Source organism: Anolis carolinensis, chromosome 1, assembly GCF_035594765.1.
Source record: "Anolis carolinensis isolate JA03-04 chromosome 1, rAnoCar3.1.pri, whole genome shotgun sequence".
Classification (NCBI taxonomy): domain Eukaryota; kingdom Metazoa; phylum Chordata; class Lepidosauria; order Squamata; family Dactyloidae; genus Anolis; species Anolis carolinensis.
The window spans coordinates 241617367-241639394 of record NC_085841.1 but is presented as its reverse complement, the minus strand read 5'-3'; the positions used below and the strand labels follow the sequence as shown (position 1 = coordinate 241639394).

The window sequence follows — 22028 nt, the reverse complement described above, 5'->3', positions numbered from 1 at the left end:
TCTTTCTGAGACATACACGTGACTGGTATTGGCCACTGCCTTGACGATAAAAAGAAATAGAAAGTACAAGGCTAAGTCTGGTTAGTCTACCAGGTAGTTGCAACAGTAGTATTTGAATTCAGTAAACCTTCCCTATGAAGGACCTAATAACTCAGGGATAGGCAACTCTTGAAGGTAAGGGGTCACATTGGTCCACAAAAAACCTTGATGGGACCCCCCCCCCAATTGTGCCTATTTCCACAAAAAAACCCTTCCAAATACTTTTCCACAAGAAATACCCTTGAGGGTAGGGGTATTTTCACCATGTTTTGGGGGTCTTACTGCAAAAGAGGACTTTATTTTAAACGAGAAGTGAGCAAAAATCTTTTTTTAACAAATACTTTTCCAAGGCTTATACGGGAAGGGTGGTGGAGGAGGTTGTTTGGGGGCAAAAAATGTTATTTTGGAAAAAGAATCCCCATACTGTTTTTGGAGCCCTGAGTGGTCGGGGGGGGGGGGGGGTATAAATGTAGTAAAAATATTCCCTACTCTGCCTAAGGGGCAGTGTGAAGCAAAACAAAAATGTTTAAAAATCAGTTTAGGGCAGCCCTATGGTGACCACACACTGCCTACAACACTCTCCATTTCACCTTTGGATAAATTCTTCCCATTGACACTCTGCAGAAATTTGCTTATCTGTATGAGTTCCAGGCTGGCAGAACAACACATGGTAGAAGTATAGTTTAGCTGCAGTTTCTTTAGGTAAATTCTGATCCTTAGGAGGTAAGTTTAATAAGTTTGACGAAGTTTAAATATGTGCAAACACAGGTTTTGAGTGGTTCTGGTCTTCATACAAATAAAGTTCTCACGTCCTACTTGACATATACCACAAAAGGCAAGACATTTTCAAAAAATAAAGCAGTAGGAGAGGAAAAAAACAGTGAGACATCAAATCTTCTGAGATGATTGAGAAGTTAAAAAACATTATGAAGAGGAAACAAAATGAGGCCTGAGGTCAAGGAAGACTATCTCCTAAAAGAAGGAAAGAAAAAAGAATGGAGTAGAAAACAAGTCGTTACTCGGACATAATGAGGCCTTCCTTCCTTGGTGGTAATAAGGCCTACCAACAATTCAAAGCACCTTCTAGAGACTAAGAATTTGGGTCCAAACGTAAACAAAACACCACCTCTTACCTAATTTATAAGATATATATACAATGCTGCCTTCCAATGTAATAGGCTTAACACACCAAGCATCCTAAAGCTGTATGATAATATCGCCTAATTACTGCACCATAATTGTAGCCAGAGAAGAACAGCATAAGAAACAGAATTAGAGGAAAGTATTTAAATTACCTGGTTTTCTGTGTATGGGAACTGCCTATAAGAATCTTTCTGTGTACCTCTGTTGCCTAGAACACCTACAAAACTGCCAGATCCCAGTGGTATCTTCACAGCTGAAAAAAAAAAAGCATGATCAGGTTCAATACCATTTTATTTTGCATAATGCACATTCAGTATTTTACTACAACATAATTCCCGCAATCCTTTGCAGAACCGCTTGTTGAAAGCAGAAAGATTTGCATCAATTTTGCTTATCTTAAACTGATACTGAGGATACACAATCTCCAATCAACAATTGGGAAAGGTATGCCTTCCACTAACCTGCATGCGTCCCGTTTTGAACCCCCTCCAAAAACAGCTTCATTTCCTCTGCATCTTTCAATGGTATTTTGTCCACCATGAGGAAACTAGAATCCTTTAGTGTTATCATCAGCCGACACAGTTTCCCTTTATTTGGTTGCACAACCACTTTTTTAATATTACGGTTTAGCTAGAAAAAATAAAGGATATCATGTATATATGGATAATTTAGAGAAACGCTAAATAGTTGTTTGATCCTAAAGGTAACAAAGCTTTACTGATTGTAGATTATGGTGTTCATGTAACTCCATGAATGTCCAGATATTAGCTCCTAACCACACTGTAATATTATGCAGTTTCATAACAAGTAGCAGAGCTTCTACTCAAATTCCTAATTCCTACTCAGTGCTATCTTAAAATATCACTTTATAGACTCATGGGTTTTTTTTTTACCTAACTGCTGTATATTTATTCAGAATGCCAGTTATAATAAAGAGCAGACTAAACAAACATTTTTGTCTATGGAAGACTTCCAAACTTCAAGATAACCTGTTAGCCTGTTGTAATACTTCTCAAAGAAAACATTATACTTCTGGATAGCTTTAATATGAGAGTGATTCATGAGCCAGCAGAAAGACAGATTTACAAAGTAATAATCTTATACGAATTTATCCAGAAGCAAATCTGTTTGGCATTGAATTTTGCCTATTGTTGTAAGCCGCCCTGAGTCCCCTCAGGTGAGAAGGGCGGGGTAGAAATGTTGTAAATAAATAAATCCTACTATGCTCAGAATAATTTACTATCAAATGAATATTCTGAAGATCCTAGTCCTCCACACAAATACAGTACAATAGCTAGCCAGTGGTTTGGAAAGCAAAAGAATGATTCTCTGAGAAAAATTCAAGTGACAATTCAAATGGACTTTTAAAAGATAGTTCTTCACAGACACACAGTGAATGGCTGATTCAAAACAGATTCTCTTTGAAATTCTGAGGTACCTGAAACATCTTTGGAATTCCTCCAGCATTGTAGTGAATCACCAGAGTCACTTTGCTGTCCTTATCCACTATTTCAAATGTCCCTTCTTTCCATTTGGTAGTCCCAGTCTGCATGCTATGCATGCGAATAGATCCACATAATTTCAGCAGAGTCATGTTTTCATACAAATAATTTATGAAATTAAATCTGATAGGAAACGCAAACCCTGTTTTTAAAAAAGAGAAAGTTACAGGGTTATAATCAATAAAGGATTAATTAAAATAAAATAATTTTGCACTGATTCTTTCTGACAAATGAGTAAGTATCAATGAATATCTACAATATGAAGGTTTTCAAAAATCTGCTTAGTAGATTTGTATAATTTTTGTTTCTCTGCAAGCAGATCACACAGCAGCAGCCAACGAGACTCCACCTCCTTGGTTTTACCATTCCACTTACATACCAGCCCTCTGCAAAGGTGAAGAAAGGAAAAGGGAGACCGCTGCTATGACAGTGAATATTCAATGTGTTGTTTGTTGCTGTTCTTGCCTTCAAATACTGAGTCAGAGTGACACAGATTCCTCTTGGCAACATTTGTTCAAAGGGAGTTTGACATTTCCCTCCTCTAGAGCTGAGAGAATACAACTTGCCTAAGGTCACCCAGTGGGTTTCCAAAGCAGAGGTTTGGCCTCCCAGAGTCCTAGTCCAAGATTCATGCCATTACATCATCTGGCTCTAATGTCCAATGCTATTTATCAAACAGTCTGAAATACATATTTTAGGACAGACACTGTAAATCTTAAGAGAAATTGGGAGCAAACGATGATCCTTCGTATGTTATTGGACTGCACTCACATCAGGTCTACCCAAAACCAGTGATGACAGATACTGGAAGCTGCATCCACATTTTAACCAAACTGATCTTTAATGGGACTTGCATAGAAGTCAATGTTTTTTATAAGGGAACTCAAGAACACTCAGAGTTTCAAAATGTAACTATGCAAGTATGGCAAGTTTCCTAAATTAATTCTTCCTATCCCTTCCCAATCTTTATACCTGGCCATAAATCAGTATGACTACCTAGCACCAGAGAAGCCATCTCTACTACCCACACAAAACTAATCAGCCCACTCATCCAAAAAACAGCCACAATGCTCAACTATACACAACGTAATCTTGTATTACTAGTGAAACATACCTACGCTCAAGGTAACCAATAACACTGATTTATAGATGCTAATTATATTTAAATTAGGTTGTTCTGTTTTTATAGCATTATACATACAGCAGAGTCTTACTTATTCAACATAAACGGGCCAGCAGAATGTTGGATAAGCGAAAATGTTGGATAATAAGGAGGGATTAAGGAAAAGCCTATTAAACATCAAATTACGTTATGATTTTAACAAATTAAGCACCAAAACATCATGTTTTATAACAAATTGACAGAAAAAGCAGTTCAATACACGGTAACATTATGTGGTAATTATTGCATTTACGAATTTAGCACCAAATGTATTGAAAATATTGACTACAAAAGCATTGAATGCTAAAAGGCAAACTGCGTTGGATAATATAGAACACTGGATAAGTGAAGTTTGGATAAGCGAAACTCTACTGTATTAGTTTGTTATTAACATCATTCATAACCCCTGAGTGGCCTATACATTGATAAAAATGAGGCAGTTGCAGGGTAGCAAAATTATTTCAAGCCCTTAACCATGAGAAACAAATGTTCTCTACAAAGCCTTATGACAGTTGGGGGGGACTACATGGAATAATGTTACGCTTGTTGTTTTTCCACCTGTCAAAAAATAGCTACAGGCATAAAGTGGCATTGCTGTGCGTGTTTATGCATATACAAACACAAGGGAAATGAGAGGACAGTAATAATTATTGTTCAGTGGAAATGGCTGCAATCCTACACAAATTCACCTAGGAGTAAGTCTCATTTAATTTAATGAGATTTACTTCCATGTAAACGTGCACTGTACAATATGAATACATACCAGAAGTATATTAAAAACTATTTTTAGTATGCTAGTTGTACGTAACCAGAAAAGGGAAACTTGCCTTCCAGACAGTGTTGAATTCCAACTCTGATCCCTTATCAGTAGCCATCCTGAAATGGAATCAGTGGCTTTCCCCACTCTGTTCAATACAATTAAGATGCATACCAGTTTCTCCAGTTTTTGGGATTTTTAACTCTACAGCTGTGCAGCATGCTGAAGAAAATTATTATTTCAAAAATTATTTCAAGCCCTTAACCATGAGAAACAAATGTTCTCTACAAAGCCTTATGACAGTTGGGGGGGACTACATGGAATAATGTTACGCTTGTTGTTTTTCCACCTGTCAAAAAATAGCTACAGGCATAAAGTGGCATTGCTGTGCGTGTTTATGCATATACAAACACAAGGGAAATGAGAGGACAGTAATAATTATTGTTCAGTGGAAATGGCTGCAATCCTACACAAATTCACCTAGGAGTAAGTCTCATTTAATTTAATGAGATTTACTTCCATGTAAACGTGCACTGTACAATATGAATACATACCAGAAGTATATTAAAAACTATTTTTAGTATGCTAGTTGTACGTAACCAGAAAAGGGAAACTTGCCTTCCAGACAGTGTTGAATTCCAACTCTGATCCCTTATCAGTAGCCATCCTGAAATGGAATCAGTGGCTTTCCCCACTCTGTTCAATACAATTAAGATGCATACCAGTTTCTCCAGTTTTTGGGATTTTTAACTCTACAGCTGTGCAGCATGCTGAAGAAAATTATTGTTTTGATTCTACTGCAATTAAGCACATGTTGCCACCATACTTAGAAATTATTTAGCAAAGTAAGAAGTCAGGTCTCCATAGTCCAGTAGCAAAAACATATTGTAGAAAAAAGTATTTTACACACAAAACTATTAAAAGTCCGTTTTTAGCACAGGGGTGAGAGTAAAGTGGTCCTGCAAATGCCGCTGGGCTGTAACCCCCAGCAGCCCTAGTCAGGATAGTAAATGAGGAGAAAAGCTAGGACTTGCAATCTGACAATATCTGGAGCACTGTACAATTCCCACCCATTTAAACAAATATAACCAGCTTCATTGGTTCTACAACCTATATATAAATAATTTAGAGGAAACAGAATGCCAGGAAGAGTTATATTTGGGACTTTAGGGAGGTAACATGTATTACTTTTGCAAAGACATGACTTCAAGGTCACAGAGGAGATCTAAGAGTGAAGACAATTAAGAAGCCCATCCCTATTTTTTCTCATCCTGCCCTGTTGCCATTTCAGTGTATGTCAAACCGTCAATTCAGCAAAGTGACCTACAATCCACAGTGACACTATATTATCTACCAGTATACCTAGATATACAAAGCAAGGGTGCTGCAAGAAGGCTTCTCACAAGCAAGCCAAAAACAGTGAGCATAACTTCCACAACATTTAACAGGATTATTCTTTTATTCTTTTGTCTTTTGTCCTTTTGATGGTCATAAGAATATTCCAAAAGAAAACAGAATCAGCATTTGAGAGTTGCTATATTCCTCATGGGAGTTCATTTCCTATTGTATCACCAACCTCAGTATATTTACTCATCAACTCAGCACTCTCACTTTGGTAAAACATAAAATTCATGCTACCAGTATTTGTAAATGACTGACTGGAATTATTCACTTCCAATTAAACTATTGCCTACAATATAACAAGCAACGGGGTGGGGTTGGGGTGGGATAGAAGACCATTACACTAATTAATGCAATGCCTATTTAAGACTATGGTGCAGCATTTTTTGTGCTACTCTGATTACACTATAACTAAAAAGTTATACAATTGGTAAAGAACACTGAATATTATTAAGAGCAAATTCCTACAAGATGTGGACATGTTCTCATCTACCTTGGAGCCAATGAAACATATTCAATAGATGGAGCTTTCCTGCTTCCACAGGTTCACCCGCAAAGTAGTTTCATTTGCCTCATTTCTACATTTCAGTTTTCTGGATAGGAAACACTATCACTTTTACAGAAACGTGACTGTAAGAGGATCTAGGAGTCAAAGCAAGGGAGAACCCTTAATATTTTCTTGGCAAATCTTTACAAGCCTGGCTAGGATTAAAGGGGTGAAAGCAAGACCAACAAGTGGGAGACTCCTAGAAACCTCTCTGGTGGATCAGAGCCAGGGAAGACAAGCAGAAAGGAAAGGAGGCGGAAATCATGGGGTGCATCTACACTGTAGAATGAATGCAGTTTGACATCACTTTAATTGCAATGGCTCAATGCTTCAGTATCATGGAAGCTGCAGTTTGTTGAGGCACCAGCACTCTTTGGCAGAGAAAGCTAAAGACTTTGTAAAAAGCAGTTAAAATGGTATCAAACTGCATTAATTCTACAGTGTAGATGTAACCAAGGCATGGATCAGCAGCCCTAGAAGCCTGAGCAGAGAGAAAGAGCATAGCTCAGCCTGAGGGCATGGAACGAAGAAAAGGACTGGGACATGAACCAGGCCAAAGTTGCCATGGAATAGAGGAGTGAAGGAAGGAAAGAAGAGGTGCACCTACACTGTAGAACAAATGCACGTTTGTACCACGTTAACTGCCTTGGCTCAGGGCAATAGAACAGGCCCTATGAAGAGCAGCTTAAAGAGCTGGGCATTTTTAGCCTGCAGAAGAGAAGGCTGAGAGGAGAAATGATAGCCATGTATAAATATGTGAAGGGAAGTCATAGGGAGGATGGAGCAAGCTTGTTTTCTGCTGCCCTGGAGACCAGAACACGGAACAATGGCTTCAAACTACAGGAAAGGAGATTCCACCTCAACATTAGGAAGAACTTCCTCAATGTGAGAGCTATTCAGCAGTGGAACTTTCTGCCCCAGAGTGTGGTGGAGGCTTTTAAACAGGCTGGATGGCCATCTGTGTCGGGGTGCTTTGAATGCGATTTTCCTGCTTCTTGGCAGGGGCTTGGACGGGATGGCCCATGAGGTATTTTCCAGCTCTATGATTCTAGAACTATGGAATTAAGGGGTATGATTTTTTTTGGAAGGTCTTTAGACTTCTCTACCACAGGCAGTTAAAGTGGGATCAAACTGCAGTAATTCAACAATGTAAATCACGCATGGGCACACGTCGGCCCTCCAGGAGTTTTGGACTTCAACTCCCACAATTTCATTAACAGCCGGTCAAAGTTTGCACATGCCTGAGATAGATGAACCCCTGGTGTGGAGCAGCCACACTGGAAGGCAAGACACGGCTCCGGCTGAAGATCCTCAGCGGGATAAAATCAGTTTCTCCCACTCTGGGCATTCCCCAGATAGATGTACACCCCACTTGTTTCATTCCCACATAACCTCTGAGGATACCTGCCATAGATGCAGGTGAAACATCAGAAGAGAATGCTACTGGAACAGGGCCATAAAGGCCGAACCAGGCTCAGATTGTTATGGAAGATGTGAGCGAGGCAAGGAAAGGAGGGAAGAAAGAGTGAATGGAACTTCTTTCCACCACTTCAACCGCTATGGCATCCTGGGAGTTGCAGTTTGGTGAGGAAAGGGAAAGGAAGGGGAAAAGGAGGGAGGCGAGAAAGTACCACAGAGGGCCCGAGAGGCCTTCTTGCCCAGAGCAGGCCTGCCCCCCTTCGCCCTCCCCAACACTGAGGAGGCAAGAATTCCCTCAGACTCCAGCCATGTGCAAACTTGGGTTCTCCCAAGTGTTTTGGACTTCAACTCCCACCATTCCTAACAGTCTCAGACCCTTTTCTTTTCCCCCTCAGCCGCTTAAACGGCTGAGGGGGAAAATGAAGGGGCCCGATGCTGTTAGGAATGGTGGGAGTTGAAGTCCAAAACACCTGGAGGGCCCAAGTTTGCCTCAGAGGATACGCCATGCTCCAAACCCACTACCACAGAGGATGATGGCGGCGACGGCTTTTCTTCACCTTCTCGGCAAGCCCGTTCGGGCTTGGCTCCGTCTTTAGGCCTTCTCCCTCTCTCTCTGTTCGCGGGCACCGGGTCTACCTTCAAGGCCAAGCCTCGCCTCGTTCTCACCCGGCCTTCCTTCCCTTCACGAAAGGGCAGATGGCGGGAACCAGATCGGCCGCGCCACCGTCGCTCTGACGCCAGCACGCAACGTAGGCACGCAATCACGAGTAGGGGCGGGGCTGCGAAGAGGAGTGGATATTCTATACTAAGGGATAGGCCCCCCTACGTCATCACGCCTAGACGGGGCCGACTCCTGGAAACTTCTGCGCATGCGCGCGGGGTTCCCTCCGTCGTTTCGAGTTCCTGGCGGCGCATGCGCTCTCTCGCCCTCGCTTCTGCCCGTGTACAGAGAGAGATCAGAGGTCGCGGCAGTGGCGACGGCCTGGGCCGATCCATCATGGCGGCGCCTGAGGTAGAAGCGGCTTCCTGAGCTCCCGCGAAGGACTCTCCGACCATGCACAGTTTGGCCACGACCGCGGTAAGACCGGGCCGGATTCTTATCCTCGACAGGGCGGCCACGAAGCCCGCTGAGGATCTGAGGGAAGGTCTGGTTTCATTGGCCGGCGGAATTAGGGGAGGGGGCGGCCAGGGCTTGTTTTCCCGCCAAATTGCTCCAAACGATGGGTCCTCAGTTACTCGTGCAGCTAGCTCCCTTCTGTTTCTCCGAGAGAGGACCTTCGGCCTAAAGCGGCAGCGGTGGCAGCATGGCGGCAAAGAAGGCGCCTGCAGGAAGGCGGGGCCGCGTGCCTTGTTTTTTCCCTCCTCCCATGTGCGGATTCATCGTTTATCGTGACTGATGCGTAAAAAATGGCCGTAGGTAGACTGGGAGTTGAACATAGAAGCATGAAATTTGTAGTTTTACGAGGCCCCCAGCCTTGTCCAGCCTAAACAATTGCGGCAAGTTCTTGGTGGTATGGGGATACCAAGTCACCTTGCCTGTCTCCTAAGGAATCTGTATAATGACCAAATAGCATCAAGGTGATGGAGGGGAGCTTTTTCAGCCTGAAAAAGGGCTGAAAAACCCAGCTTATACTCGACTATATTCACTTTGACACCACTTTAACTGCCATAGCTCAATGCTATGGAATCCTAGGAGTTATAGCTTTACAAGGTTTTTTATCCTCTGTCAAAGGGTACTGGTGCCTCCCCAAATTACAAATCCCATTATTCCATAGCAATTGATGTCAAACCACATTAATTTGACAGTATAAATGCACCCTAGGTAACAAATTTTAAAGCAGCAGTAGTATCACTCCTAAGTTTCAAATTATTTAGAAACAACCAGAGGTGGAAATTATGCTTTGTCTTAAAAAAAAGATGAAGGAACCCTGTTCTTAAAGGTTACAGTTTAAAGTTCCCTCTCCAGAAACCAGACTTAAGGAGTCCACTTCTCATTAAGTCTGGTTTCTTTTACTATTTTGTATTAACTTTTACTTTCTTGCCATATTATACTTTACTCCCCCCCTCTTCTTATCCTGTTAGATACTTCCAAGTTGCCTTTGTTTCTTCTTTCTGATTTATCTTAACTTCTAACAGCTTTCCTATCCTTGCATTTAGAAATCGTTTTTGGAATTTAGTGAGTTTTAATAACTGTTGTTCAAGACATCATAAGACTTTAAGCTATGCTTATAGCTACGCAGTGTTTGTATGGGTTGACTGGAAATGTGAAACTTAGAAAAACTTATAAAAATGTGGGGAGACAATTTTTCAGGGAGCAGAATGGAAAAAATATAAAACATTTTCTTATAAATTTATAAATATTCAAGACAACATGTTCATATATTTAATTTCTAATAAATGTATAGCCAGTAGACCTAGGTAAGATTATTTACAATAGTGCAATTTAGAGTGGAGTTCTAGAGACAGGTGCTAGTACACAAGCTATTGGCTATAAACCTGCAGTTAATTTCCAGGAAAGAAATACTTATAATTAATGGGGCCAAACACCATGCTGGTTATTAGCCATTAAGAAATAGAAATCTGGCTCTGCCACGTTACATTAGTCTGAGAAGTAGTGAAGTATAGTATCAAAAGAAACTAATGCAAACTAAAATAATGACACAACATCATCTAAAAAAGCCTTCCCTGGACCCTCTGGAGTTTAACAACTATAGACCAGTATTGAATCTTCCTTCTTTGGCCAAGTGATTGATAGGGCAACTATACAGCCCTGAGCCCCGTCAGGGAGAGAGGGTGGGTTATAAATAAAGTATTATTATTATTACTATTAACTTCAGATAGTCTTGGCTGACTGTCCCTGTTGATGGTTTTATTTTATTTTATGGACCTCTTAGTGGCATTTGATACCATCAACCATGATATCCTTTGGAAATTCCTGAGGGCTTTGGGAACAGAGGCACTGTGCTTCAGTGGTTTCTATCCTGCCTCCTTGTGCCTCTCACATAGATTCCAGATGGTGGTGCTTGGGCACAGCTGATATTCAGAAAAGAAACTGCTATGTGGCATCCCACAAGGTGCCATTCAATCCCCAGTGCTGTAATGTACAAATGAAGCCACTAATAGAAATAATCAGAGGCATAGGGCAGGGTGCTCTCTGTGTGCTAGTGACACTTCTCCATGCCTTCAAAAATAGCATTAACTAACCTTCTGAATCAATGCCTGGAGAAGGCAGTGGGCTGAATGGGTGGGGGAGCAAGGCTTTGAAAGCATTGAAAACCAGTATTTTCCATCAGGAAAATCCATATGGTTTTTAAATTAGTGTGTTTGTATTTTGAACTAATGTCATTCTTGTCTAACTGTTTTTTAATTGATGTTAAATAATTGATGTGCTTAACGTTGTTGTGTATTTAATTTATTGTTCCCTGCCTTGCTCCATAAGAAGAGGCTTGTATAATTTTTAAGTATTGTTTTTGTTTCTGGTGTTGTAATTTCTGATCCTGGTTTCATTTTCTTAGTTCTTTTTATGTGAATGAGTGCTTTTGTTTGTTTGACAGTACTAAGAAATAGATAAAATCATTTTCTGTGTTGTATAAAGTTTGTGGTTTATTCAGGGTTGTTGTTGGATTTTTTTTGCCTACTCTTAAATAAAACCAGAGAGATTCCTTTGCAGTTCAACCGTATATGTAAGAAAAAAATAGAAGTAAATTCAATTTGATTTGTTTTCTGAATCAGCTGTATATCTGCCTTGAAAATAAAACTCAGAATTGATTTTTATGTGGAAAAGGCTGTGAGCTCAGTTCCCTAGTTCTGAAAATATTATTGATCTGTAGTAGTTCAAGTGGAGGTTTATCTTGGGAAGTAGGTCATTGAAGTGCATGCAGGTAGATGTCTTCATGCTTGAGTCACCAGGGTTTGTCTGCCTCCACCTTCAAATGCTCTTCCATCCAGCAGTGGTTGGTGAACCTCACAACTTTATTAGAAACAATAAATGAAATGTGGCCTTTTGCTTTCAGCTAGTCATTATTAACAAAGGTTCTGTTAATGTTCAAGTGAAGCAGCTAAAAGTTCTTGGATTGGGTGGCTCTTGTGGTCTTTTACAATTCTGATTCTAAGCAAAGCCTTACTTGGACTGGATGTCCAGAGTCTCTGAGGTGCCTCAGGTACTGAAGTAAGAGGATGTACACAACTCTGACCAAGTTACTTCTGATCTTGACTCAGGAGAGCCCTGAAGGCATCCCAGGATAAGCTTAGTACTATAATATCACATTGTCATGTAAAATGAGAATCTAGGCATAGGCCATGCGGGGACTTACTTCCCATATGTATACACTAGAGCTGCACAATCAGAATTTTAATTTAGCAACTAAGTTAATTCCCTTTCAGAAGTCTATGTTAATCTGCTGCGATCTTCTTTCTATTACATTAAGGATACATTTGTGTGCATATTGGTGTTAAAGTTAGCTCAATTAAAGTGATTAAGAATTAAATCTCATCCTTATTTACTTGGAATAGTTTGCTTCTTGGTCATCTTGTTGTTTTTTTGTGAAGTCCTGTTAACTATTTGTCATTGTGATTTGATTGGAAGAAGAAGAAAAAAAAACCTTTGTATCATTTCTGTCTCTTTATATAGCCTGTGCCAACGGCACTTGCTCAGGTTGATAGAGAGAAAATTTATCAATGGATCAATGAGCTGTCTAGCCCTGAGACCCGTGAGAATGCACTGCTGGAGCTGAGCAAAAAGAGAGAGTCTGTCCCTGATCTTGCCCCAATGCTATGGCACTCCTTTGGAACAATAGCTGCTCTCTTACAGGTAGGTGGGACATCTGTTTTCTAAAAAAATAACCAGAATTATTTACTTAGTCTAGAATATCCATATGTAAGACGGGAGCCTTAAGGACTTGGGAGTGTTAACAATCAGCATGGGCCAAACCAGTCGGCTGTGACTTGTGAGGCATCTCTACATTTTAGTTTCTCCACTAAATTCGTTTAACTCTGTGACTGTCCCTGTGTAGTTAATACATGGACAGATATTCTATGAGAGTGGATTACTAATTATAAATAATTAGTAGGAAGATTTGGCAACTCTTTCACGCATTGGAATCCCTAAGTGTAGAAATGTTTTTGCACAAATATGTTTTCTCTTTTCTGTAGGAAATCGTAAATATCTATCCATCTATAAATCCACCAACGTTGACAGCTCACCAATCCAACAGAGTTTGCAATGCTTTGGCACTTCTGCAGTGCGTTGCATCGCATCCAGAAACCAGGTTTGTGTTCTCTGTGTACAGTATTGGTTTTTGGGTAAAGAATAATGTAGACTTCTAGTGAGGCTTGTGTCTGTATTGGTCAAAAGATTGGACCAGCAAATTTCTTTCTTGCAGTTATTTGGATCTTACGTACAGTACAAATAGCATCAGAACTATATTTTAAATAGCACTATAGAGGGAAGGTATTTATCTTTCCTTTGTTCTTTCTTTCTTTATTGCATGTGCATTACTCTTCAGGCAAAGGGTTCCTGGACCAGTTTACAAGAGTTGAAAGGGATGCAAGGTCTAGGTTGCCCAGTCTTCTGCCCTGCAGGATCACACAACTTAAAACACATTCAGCAAAACAGTATAACAGTTGCTGTCACAAAACCTATGGTTTAAATAAGACATGAAATGACACAGGAAAAAGATAAGAGAAGGGAATAGGCAGCGGTTACTTATTACAACAAAAGAGGTCTTTTTCATGGCTGAGACTAAGATCAGTTTGCACCAAAGGCTTACACCCGTGGTTCCATTCTTCTCCAAATGTACTATCAAATGAATTGGCTGTCCCTGAAATAGCTCTAGCCAAAACAACTTTCAGACAGAGATAGAGGATGTTGAGGTAAGAAGAGAAGATGTTTTTTTATTTTTCAAGTGGACATAAATTTATGTGCATTTTTCTAGCTATTAGATATCTTTTATGCTAGTTAAGGCACAATATTCTGTGACACATTCAGTGTATTGTAATGGAAATATAATAACTACTCATCTAAACATTTGTTCTCGGCTATATCAAATTGTATCTCTTGTATTTGTTTGTTTGCCATGCCTTTTTTCCTCCTCTTGTCCAGGTCAGCCTTCCTTGCTGCTCATATACCCCTCTTCTTGTATCCCTTCTTGCACACTGTGAGCAAGACTCGTCCCTTTGAGTACCTGCGACTCACAAGCCTTGGTGTAATAGGTAAGCACCTCCTTAAGCCTACACCATCCATTCAACACACACAGGTTAATGCAGCTGAACATAGGGTTGGCCACTCAATCCAGCTTGACCCCTGGTTTAAAAAACCCAAGAAAGTTCTGAATTCCATGACAAGATCTGGACTTTTCCTGATGTTGGGCATTGTGTCCAGCATAGTGTCTCCATAGCTATCCCACACTCCCTGGGCTCAGGTAGCCCAGAGAGATGGAATCGCAGTGCCTTCCTGCCCCCTTCACCCCCCCCCCCCCCAGCAGAAAATGCTTGCTTTGTACTTGATAATTTTGGGGGAGTGAAGGGTGCTTACCCCTTCCAAGCTCATTTGCTTCCTGAATGATGATGATTAACAAGTATAGAACATACAGTGCCAATAACGGGATAATTTTTGTTGGCCTTTTTTTTGGGGGGGGGGGTGGCTGAACATGCTGGAAGGGTGGGGAGCTTAGCCCATGGTCAGCTCTGTCTAACCGGCTGCAGCATTGCTGAGCTATCGGGCCAGTATGCCTCTGGAGAGGCGGCTTAGAATAATCTTCTATGGTTTCCATGTGGCTCAGAACGGCGGTTTTTTTGTGCTGGTTCCAAATCACATTTAGTGCCTGTATGGAAGGACCCTAAGACCGAAGTGGAAGTTTGCAGTTTTGATACATTTGGGTTTTTGACACAATAAGACTACTCATTTTTGTTTATGTGAGCCACACCAATCAAATCTAAGCCCTAATCTAAGCATCCTCGTCACGGCAGGCACCCATATTTAATATTTTATATAGCACCTACCTAGATAATATGCTCTGTGTTTTCCTTTCCTTGGGGTATAGGTGGTGTCAACAGCTGTTGGTCTTTTGTCTTTTGTTGTTGTTTCTGGTACTGGATTATATCCTGCTGATTCAGAAGCATTTGTACTGGTCCTTGGGCCAAGTCATGCTGCTCGTTTAATGTTCTTTCCTTCACTTTGAACTATTACTTTTTATTGCAGATGTTTGGAGTTTATTGACTTACCTCTCTAAAAGTAGCTAAACACGGTGCTGACTGATAAGCATCTTTGTAGAGTTGCTCAGCTTTTTGCAATCAGGAGCTTTCCAGATGTGTTGGACTACAGCTCCCATCAATTTCAACCTGCATGCAAAGAAGTTGCAGTCCAATACATTGGGGAAAGTACTAGCTTAAGAAAAGCCTGTGTTATTTGTGCATGGAGGAAGAAAGTATTACAAGTTTGCTTCTGAATTTCTAACCCTAGCCTCAAGTGCTTAATTTGAGTTTCTTCTGGCTGTGCAGAAGTAGACTCACTGGGCAGTAGTTTGGTGAGAACATTGTCATTAATGCCTCAGACAATGGCGTGGCCATTTGTTTGGGCCTAATTGAGAGTGAGCATATGGATGTAACTGGACTACTGTTCAGTTATCCATTTTATAATGAAATTGTAATTTATTGATTTTCTGTCATTTCTGGATGTCCCTTCAGTTTCTTTTCATTGCCAAATTATACATAACTGTTCTGTTTTCGCTTGTGTCTGTGAAGGGGCTCTGGTGAAGACAGATGAGCAAGAAGTAATTAACTTCTTACTGACGACTGAAATTATCCCTTTGTGCTTACGCATCATGGAGTCTGGCAGTGAACTTTCCAAAACGGTAATGCTTTTAGTGTAATAATGTGATTCTACCTTCTTGGCTGCTTTCTCTCTCTTTCCAGTTCATCATGTTCCTGTGTGCAGCAGACAATTGCTTGGCTATATCTGAGTACAGAAGTATCTGATCCAGTTTATCATGATTAATTGCCTTCTTTCGGTGAAAGGAAGCCTTGAAAATAAAGCAGGAAATGTGCATTCCTTTTTTGTATCATTTCTTTCATAAAGAATTATTCATATTCTTTCTGCATCTATGTGCAAATCCTAAATGATTTTTTCCCATTTGAAGGGTTCTTGTATATATACAGCCGCAGTGTGAGTTACCTAAAGAACTCTTCAATTTACCTGTATGCTTCATGAATTTCTGATCAGTTTTCCCACCCATTCCCATTATCAATGTAGTGCTAGAAACACTTTCAGGCATTTTCTATGCCTTATTTTTCTTATTTTGTTATCAGCAGTACTTGCCAACATTGTCTAAGCAGTTAAAACTGGATTCCTCATCATTTAAATATTACTTTTAAAGTTTTAGTCTATCCGTGGCATCAGGGCAGATAATTTCAATACTTTCTGCTCTTTTCATGGCATACTAGAGAGTAGCAGTCATCTAGCTCTTTAAATTTAGTTGGACTTCAGCAATGAATACTCCTAGTCAGTAGTGAATAATATTTGCCATCCAACATATGAAGGGTTGCATAATTTCAAACTGTGGTATAGCATGAAGCTTGTATTTGACTTCATCGTTTCTATGATTTCCTCTCATAGATTTAATTCTAGCCCTACACAGTATGTTCTTATTCAACCCTTTCTTTTCCTGTCTTACAGGTTGCTACCTTTATTCTACAGAAGATCCTTTTGGATGATACGGGATTGGCTTACATCTGCCAAACATATGAGAGATTTTCTCATGTTGCAATGATATTGGTAAGATGCATTCCTTGATGGTTTAACAGCTTGAGGAAACCAAATTATGTTTAGAACACCATGTGGGGAACATAGTTTAGGTCCTTGAGGTAGAAAATCTATTCATGTAGAACAGGACTTCTTAAACAGTGGGTCCAAACCCCAAATGTGGTCCCCTTAGCTCAATGTTGGGTTCTTGAAAATATTTGCAACAGTAAGAGTTTTCTGAATACCACCTAGTAGCTGTTTTAGACATTTATACAAATCTGTTGTGCAGTATTTGTAGTGAAGTCTGTAGAAAATGCTTCAGCTGTGCTTCATAAAAAGGAAAATCAGCCTATTTTGCAAACCTTGCCATGGTTATCAGGTTTTTAAAACATTTTATGCCTGTTTTATCTATCTATGTACCTGGGATCATGTAAATATTTCTTGGACCAAAAGGAGTCTTGAGTCGAAAAGTTTGAGAAGCCCTGACATAGAGCAAGACCACAAGATCACAGGACTGTGCAATAAGTACAGTAATGTCTTTTTTTAAAAACTAATTTTCTTTTAGCCTGTAATTCTCCAGTGAAGAACAGACTGGGCTATGTTGACAGTGTTTTATCGATTGAGCCATAATGGAGTCAAGCTCTACCTTCCAGTCATTCCAGTTGTTTTTCAAAACCTTATGCTCCAGTGGCTACTAAGATGGATGTTTGTATCTTGAGCATTATGAAATAAGAATACATGACCAGACATCATTACAGAGGGGAAAAATTCAAGGATGTTATTAGTGTATGCAGATACTGTGAGCATTTTTATGTGTGTGTATAATTCTACTCAACCTTTTTTTGAAGTTCCCATTGGCAGCACTTCTTACTGCCAGCAAGGTAAAGCAACCTTTAGTTTAAAAATGCTGGCCTCTTCAGATATTTGTTCTCAGTCAAGCCTCAGTATTATGTGCACTGCTTGCTGGATCAAGCATATAACTGCAGTAGAGCAGACAATGAATATATTTTTTCTTTAAAATAGGAGTACATAATTTTTCACTATACAAAACTCCCAAGTGTTATCTAATAAAACCGTTGTAGTATTCATAGAATCATAGAATAATAGAGTTGGAAGAGACCTCATGGGCCATCTAGTCCAACCCCCTGCCAAGAAGCAGGAAATCACATTCAAAGCACCCCCAACAGATGGCCATCCAGCCTCTGCTTAAAAGCCTTCAAGGAAGGAGCCTCCACCACAGTTCGGGGCACCCCTCACAGTGAAGAAGTTCTTCCTGATGTTCATGTGGAATCTCCTTTCCTGTAGTTTGAAGCCATTGTTCTGCATCCTAGTCTGCAGGGCAGCAGAAAACAAGCTTGCTCCCTCCTCCCTATGACCTCCCCTCACATATTTGTACATGGCTATCATGTCTCCTCTTAGCCTTCTCTCCTGCAGGCTAAACATGCCCAGTTCTTTAAGCCGCTCCTCATAGGGCTTGTTCAAAGAGGATGATGTCGGCCGTCTTTATCAATGAATTCCACATCCATAGCTTTAAAATATTTTAAAAACAAATTCAATAAGCCGATTTTGATTTTGCCATTTTTATGAGCGACACCAATTTACTGTGCCATTGTATCTAATGGATCTTAAGCATGCACAGATTTTGGTATTCACAGGGGGTCTTGGAACAAGATTCCAGCAGACACAAAGGGTCCACTCTAATTTCTACCCACTGGCTTCCTTTTTTTCATATTCCAGTTGAAAACAACTCAGGTGGTATTGCCACTGATTAGATCATGTTCTAAATTATTCAGTCTGGCATTTGGTATAGTGATTTGTGGCACTTGCTTTATCAAATTAATAATTTCTTTGTGTCTTGCCATTCTTTCTTCCAGTCCATGGGGAAATAAAGATAATGCCATGTGTCACTATGTGAAGACAATAGAACCTATACCCTGAGACACTTAAAGGATCCCATTCTCCCAGATTCTAAACCAAACCACCAGTTTCTAGGTCATTTCTTCTGCCATACTGGATGGGAACACAGTCACAAGAAAAGCACTCTTGAAAATTATTAGGTTGATACACCTCCTTTGTTTTTGCGGTATGTCGAGTATAAATGGAGGACAGGAAAGCAATTCATTACTTTGCCACTCCTATATCTAGGAAGTAATATTTTAAAACACTTTTTAATAGTCCAATCAACATCCCTAATGTTTTGAAGACTAACATTGGCTAAATGACATTTATTTCACCAAAAAGGTTTACAACTGAAATTACATTTCAGAAGGAAAGGACAGAGCAGGCCTAATTAGAGAAAAACGTGAGCAAACACTGGTACATTACATCAACTCAAAATGTCTCATTTTTACTAATTTCTGTTCATGTTTTTAACCTAGGGTAAAATGGTCCTGCAACTTTCTAAAGAGCCTTCTGCCAGACTGCTGAAACATGTGGTCCGTTGTTATCTTCGCCTTTCCGATAATCCAAGGTAGACATCTTAAAAGTTTCCATGGGTCTCTTGGTAGGGATGGGCGTGGAGATTGATAGTGTCCTGTAGAACTAAACATAATTGGCTTTGTTGAGTAATTTGATAAAAGGAAAGCCATTTAAAAATGTAAATCAGCAAAAACAACGCCAGCAGCAGTTTTAGCAGATCAGAAGCTTCTTGGGCATTAGAGCAAATGAGCTTCAGCAATTACAAGAGCAGGGTCAAGCTTTCAAATTTACAAAAGACTTTATAGGAAGAATTCTATTTCTATACAGGAAAGTAAAAGTCTAGTCATCTCAGTATCTCTCTGGAGACATGTCTCTTTCCATGCTCACTGAAGAAAAACAAAATGGAAAAAATGGGAGGCTTGCCATGTGACAGTAAATTTTGAATAAAAAGACGTGTCCCTGAGAAGTATCAGTTAAACAAGCAGGGGAGAGGAGGAGAAAAGGAAGACAGGCAGACAGAGAGGCCTATTGGGGAAGGGTGTTTCCCTGCCAGCTAACTCATCTGCCTATCTGTCCTTGTTGAGGACTATAAACTTGTGCAGGATGTGGTTGAATTCCAACAATGTCTTGTGCATCTCCACAGCACACATAAAGCAGAATCTAGTGGTTCTCATCACAGTAGGCACCAGTGACTTAAGGTCCGCAGATTCCTTTGGCATCTGGAATATGAACCACATCCAAGTGAGATCCGATTCTTTAAACTTAAAATGTAGTACCTCTTGATAATATCTTTTTCCTTTAATACAGCCCCAGAGTCTCTTTTTGAACCCACACCCTCCAATTGCAAATGTGTTTGCATATATTAAGTTGGCCATAAACTTGTGGATTTCAGTGAAATCTTACCGGTTCACGTGGATGACTCTGACATGGCGGCAGTGGTTTCCGGAGAGGGGCTCACTCCCCTCTTGTCTATGTGAGTTTATTTGTTGGCCCCCCTCTTTCTTGTCTCTTGATGTAGGGCACGGGAAGCCCTCAGGCAGTGCCTTCCTGACCAGCTGAAAGACACCACCTTTGCCCAGGTCCTGAAGGATGACACCACCACCAAGCGCTGGCTGGCACAGCTGGTCAAGAATCTGCAGGAAGGCCAGGTCACCGACCCCAGGGGCATCCCCCTTCCTCCACAGTGACAGCCAAGGAGGTGGCAAAACCCTGGAGGAAACAGCTCAGGTTTACAGACAGCCAGGAACCAATGACCTCTTCCAGATCCTGTCAGGCACGCATGGGCAGCTTCTTGGACTGTGAAAAGCTACCTGGACTGCAGGCCCTTTCTATAGCAACTTTTCACCATGCCTCTGAGGATCGTGACACCAGCAAACACAGTTGGGACCGAGAAGCCCTCTTTTCGGGTGCAGGTTTCGTTGCGCTGTTCAGTTGAGCACCAAGCTGGGCATTGTTGCTTCCAACAGCATTTCTCTCTCTGGTTCAGCGTGGCAGGCTTGGGAAGCGTTCCTCAGATTCCTTGTTGTTCAGTGTTTACATGTAAGTTCAATAAAGGTTGGTCTAGTCATTTGACCCTCTTAGGAGTACCTTTTGAGCTGCATCTAGCTCTAAGCAGAAGAGGACTACTTCCCTCTTCACAACTGGGAATTATATTTTCATCCCCTAATTCATTATTTTGATAAGGTCAACCACTGTGGCTTGACTGCTTAGAATGATCACTCTGGGAAAATTGGGCAGTAATATTATGTGATTCTCACCTCTTTCGGGATTGTCCCTGGTATGTCAGAAGGCACTGACTTCCTGGATTATATTCCTTTGGCCATGCAGTAGAACAGTTCCTCCCTGTGTGACTATATTTGAACCACTGTCAAATGTTCTATTGATTCACGTACACTAACCTAGTCAGTATGACCCAGAATGCTATCAAAACATTCCTTTTGACAGTCAAACTTCTGTAGAGCTGGGGGGGAAGGCTTGTTGTATAGTTGCCACATCTTAGAACCAGCAAGCCATTTGGCTTTGGACTTTGGTGCAGCCAGGACCACTGGTTAATGCAGCAACCCTAGGGCTCAACAGAGCAGACAGGGACCAAGAGCTATTTCAGGCAGACAGTAAAGGCTGCAGGTATTTCAGCCTTGCTGGCTGCTGTTGATAAGTGCAGTGGCTGCAAATGCAAGGGTCCCTGTGCTCTTTATCTTCTTCCCGTGCTACCAGGCTGAGTGTGTCCAATTCATCAAGTAGAATGCACCCCTTCCCCTGTTGTTGGTGTCTCCTATGGCAGAGGAACCATTAAGAATTCTATAGAGGCAGCCTTTCCCCTGCCCTTTGTGTGAAAGAAGCGAAAAAAGGTGTGTGTTTGTGTTGCAGGACAGGGGACCTCATCCAGGCTGCTTGTCAGTTGCATAGCACGACTGGGAGCAGACGGCTTCTGTTTCCATGCCAGACCCCTTAGCATCAGCACTTGCTGCAGCTTTGGGTAGAAGCCTGTTTTCTCTTCCCTCTTTTTTTTCCTTTGCTGATGGCTGGCCAGGCCACGCCAAGAGTGTCTTAACTCTTCCCTCTCTACATGGACTGCTTTTGCTCTTACAGCGGCTCCCAGTTTTATACCAGCCTTGTTTTTTCCATCCCTGCCTTGAGTGGACTTTACCAACTGCTTCTGTTTTGTAACTTGAATAAAAAATAAGCCAAATGAACCCGAATCTTCTTTGACTTAAAATAATGCTTTGGCAGGTGGGGAGGGAGGGGATTTAGTGTACATTCTATGCATACAAATGTTCTCAGAAAATCTTTTGCCTTGTGAAAGACAATATATATACTCTAGATGAGAAATCAGCCTTTTGCTCACTGAGAATTTTCAAGAAGTAGGTAGCTCTGAATAAGTGGTTGGCCGAGGGCATAAATGG

General features: G+C 40.9%; 2 protein-coding genes across 3 annotated transcripts in view; one reads left to right on the top strand and one right to left on the bottom strand.

The window, feature by feature from the left end:
- Positions 1 to 8742, bottom strand: part of usp37 (ubiquitin specific peptidase 37) — a 37883-nt gene extending 29141 nt beyond the window's left edge. Inside the window, exons 1-4 of one of the 2 annotated variants that reach the window (XM_008110217.3) lie at positions 8528 to 8742; positions 2621 to 2826; positions 1644 to 1812; positions 1335 to 1435 (exon numbers count right to left, since the gene is read on the bottom strand). In XM_008110217.3, the coding sequence (XP_008108424.2) occupies positions 1335 to 1435; positions 1644 to 1812; positions 2621 to 2776 (426 nt within the window). In that variant the 5' untranslated portion in view covers positions 2777 to 2826; positions 8528 to 8742. The remainder of the gene's footprint in view (positions 1 to 1334; positions 1436 to 1643; positions 1813 to 2620; positions 2827 to 8527) is intronic. The other variant, XM_008110209.3, reaches the window with a different exon arrangement.
- Positions 8743 to 8859: 117 nt separating this feature from the next.
- On the top strand, positions 8860 to 21824 carry cnot9 (CCR4-NOT transcription complex subunit 9). The gene is made up of 8 exons (XM_003214925.4): positions 8860 to 9048; positions 12601 to 12780; positions 13122 to 13237; positions 14071 to 14180; positions 15711 to 15820; positions 16642 to 16740; positions 19086 to 19177; positions 20144 to 21824. The coding sequence occupies exons 1-8, from the start codon at positions 9025 to 9027 to the stop codon at positions 20310 to 20312; spliced, it is 900 nt and encodes a 299-aa protein (XP_003214973.1). The 5' UTR covers positions 8860 to 9024; the 3' UTR covers positions 20313 to 21824.
- Positions 21825 to 22028: the final 204 nt, after the last annotated feature.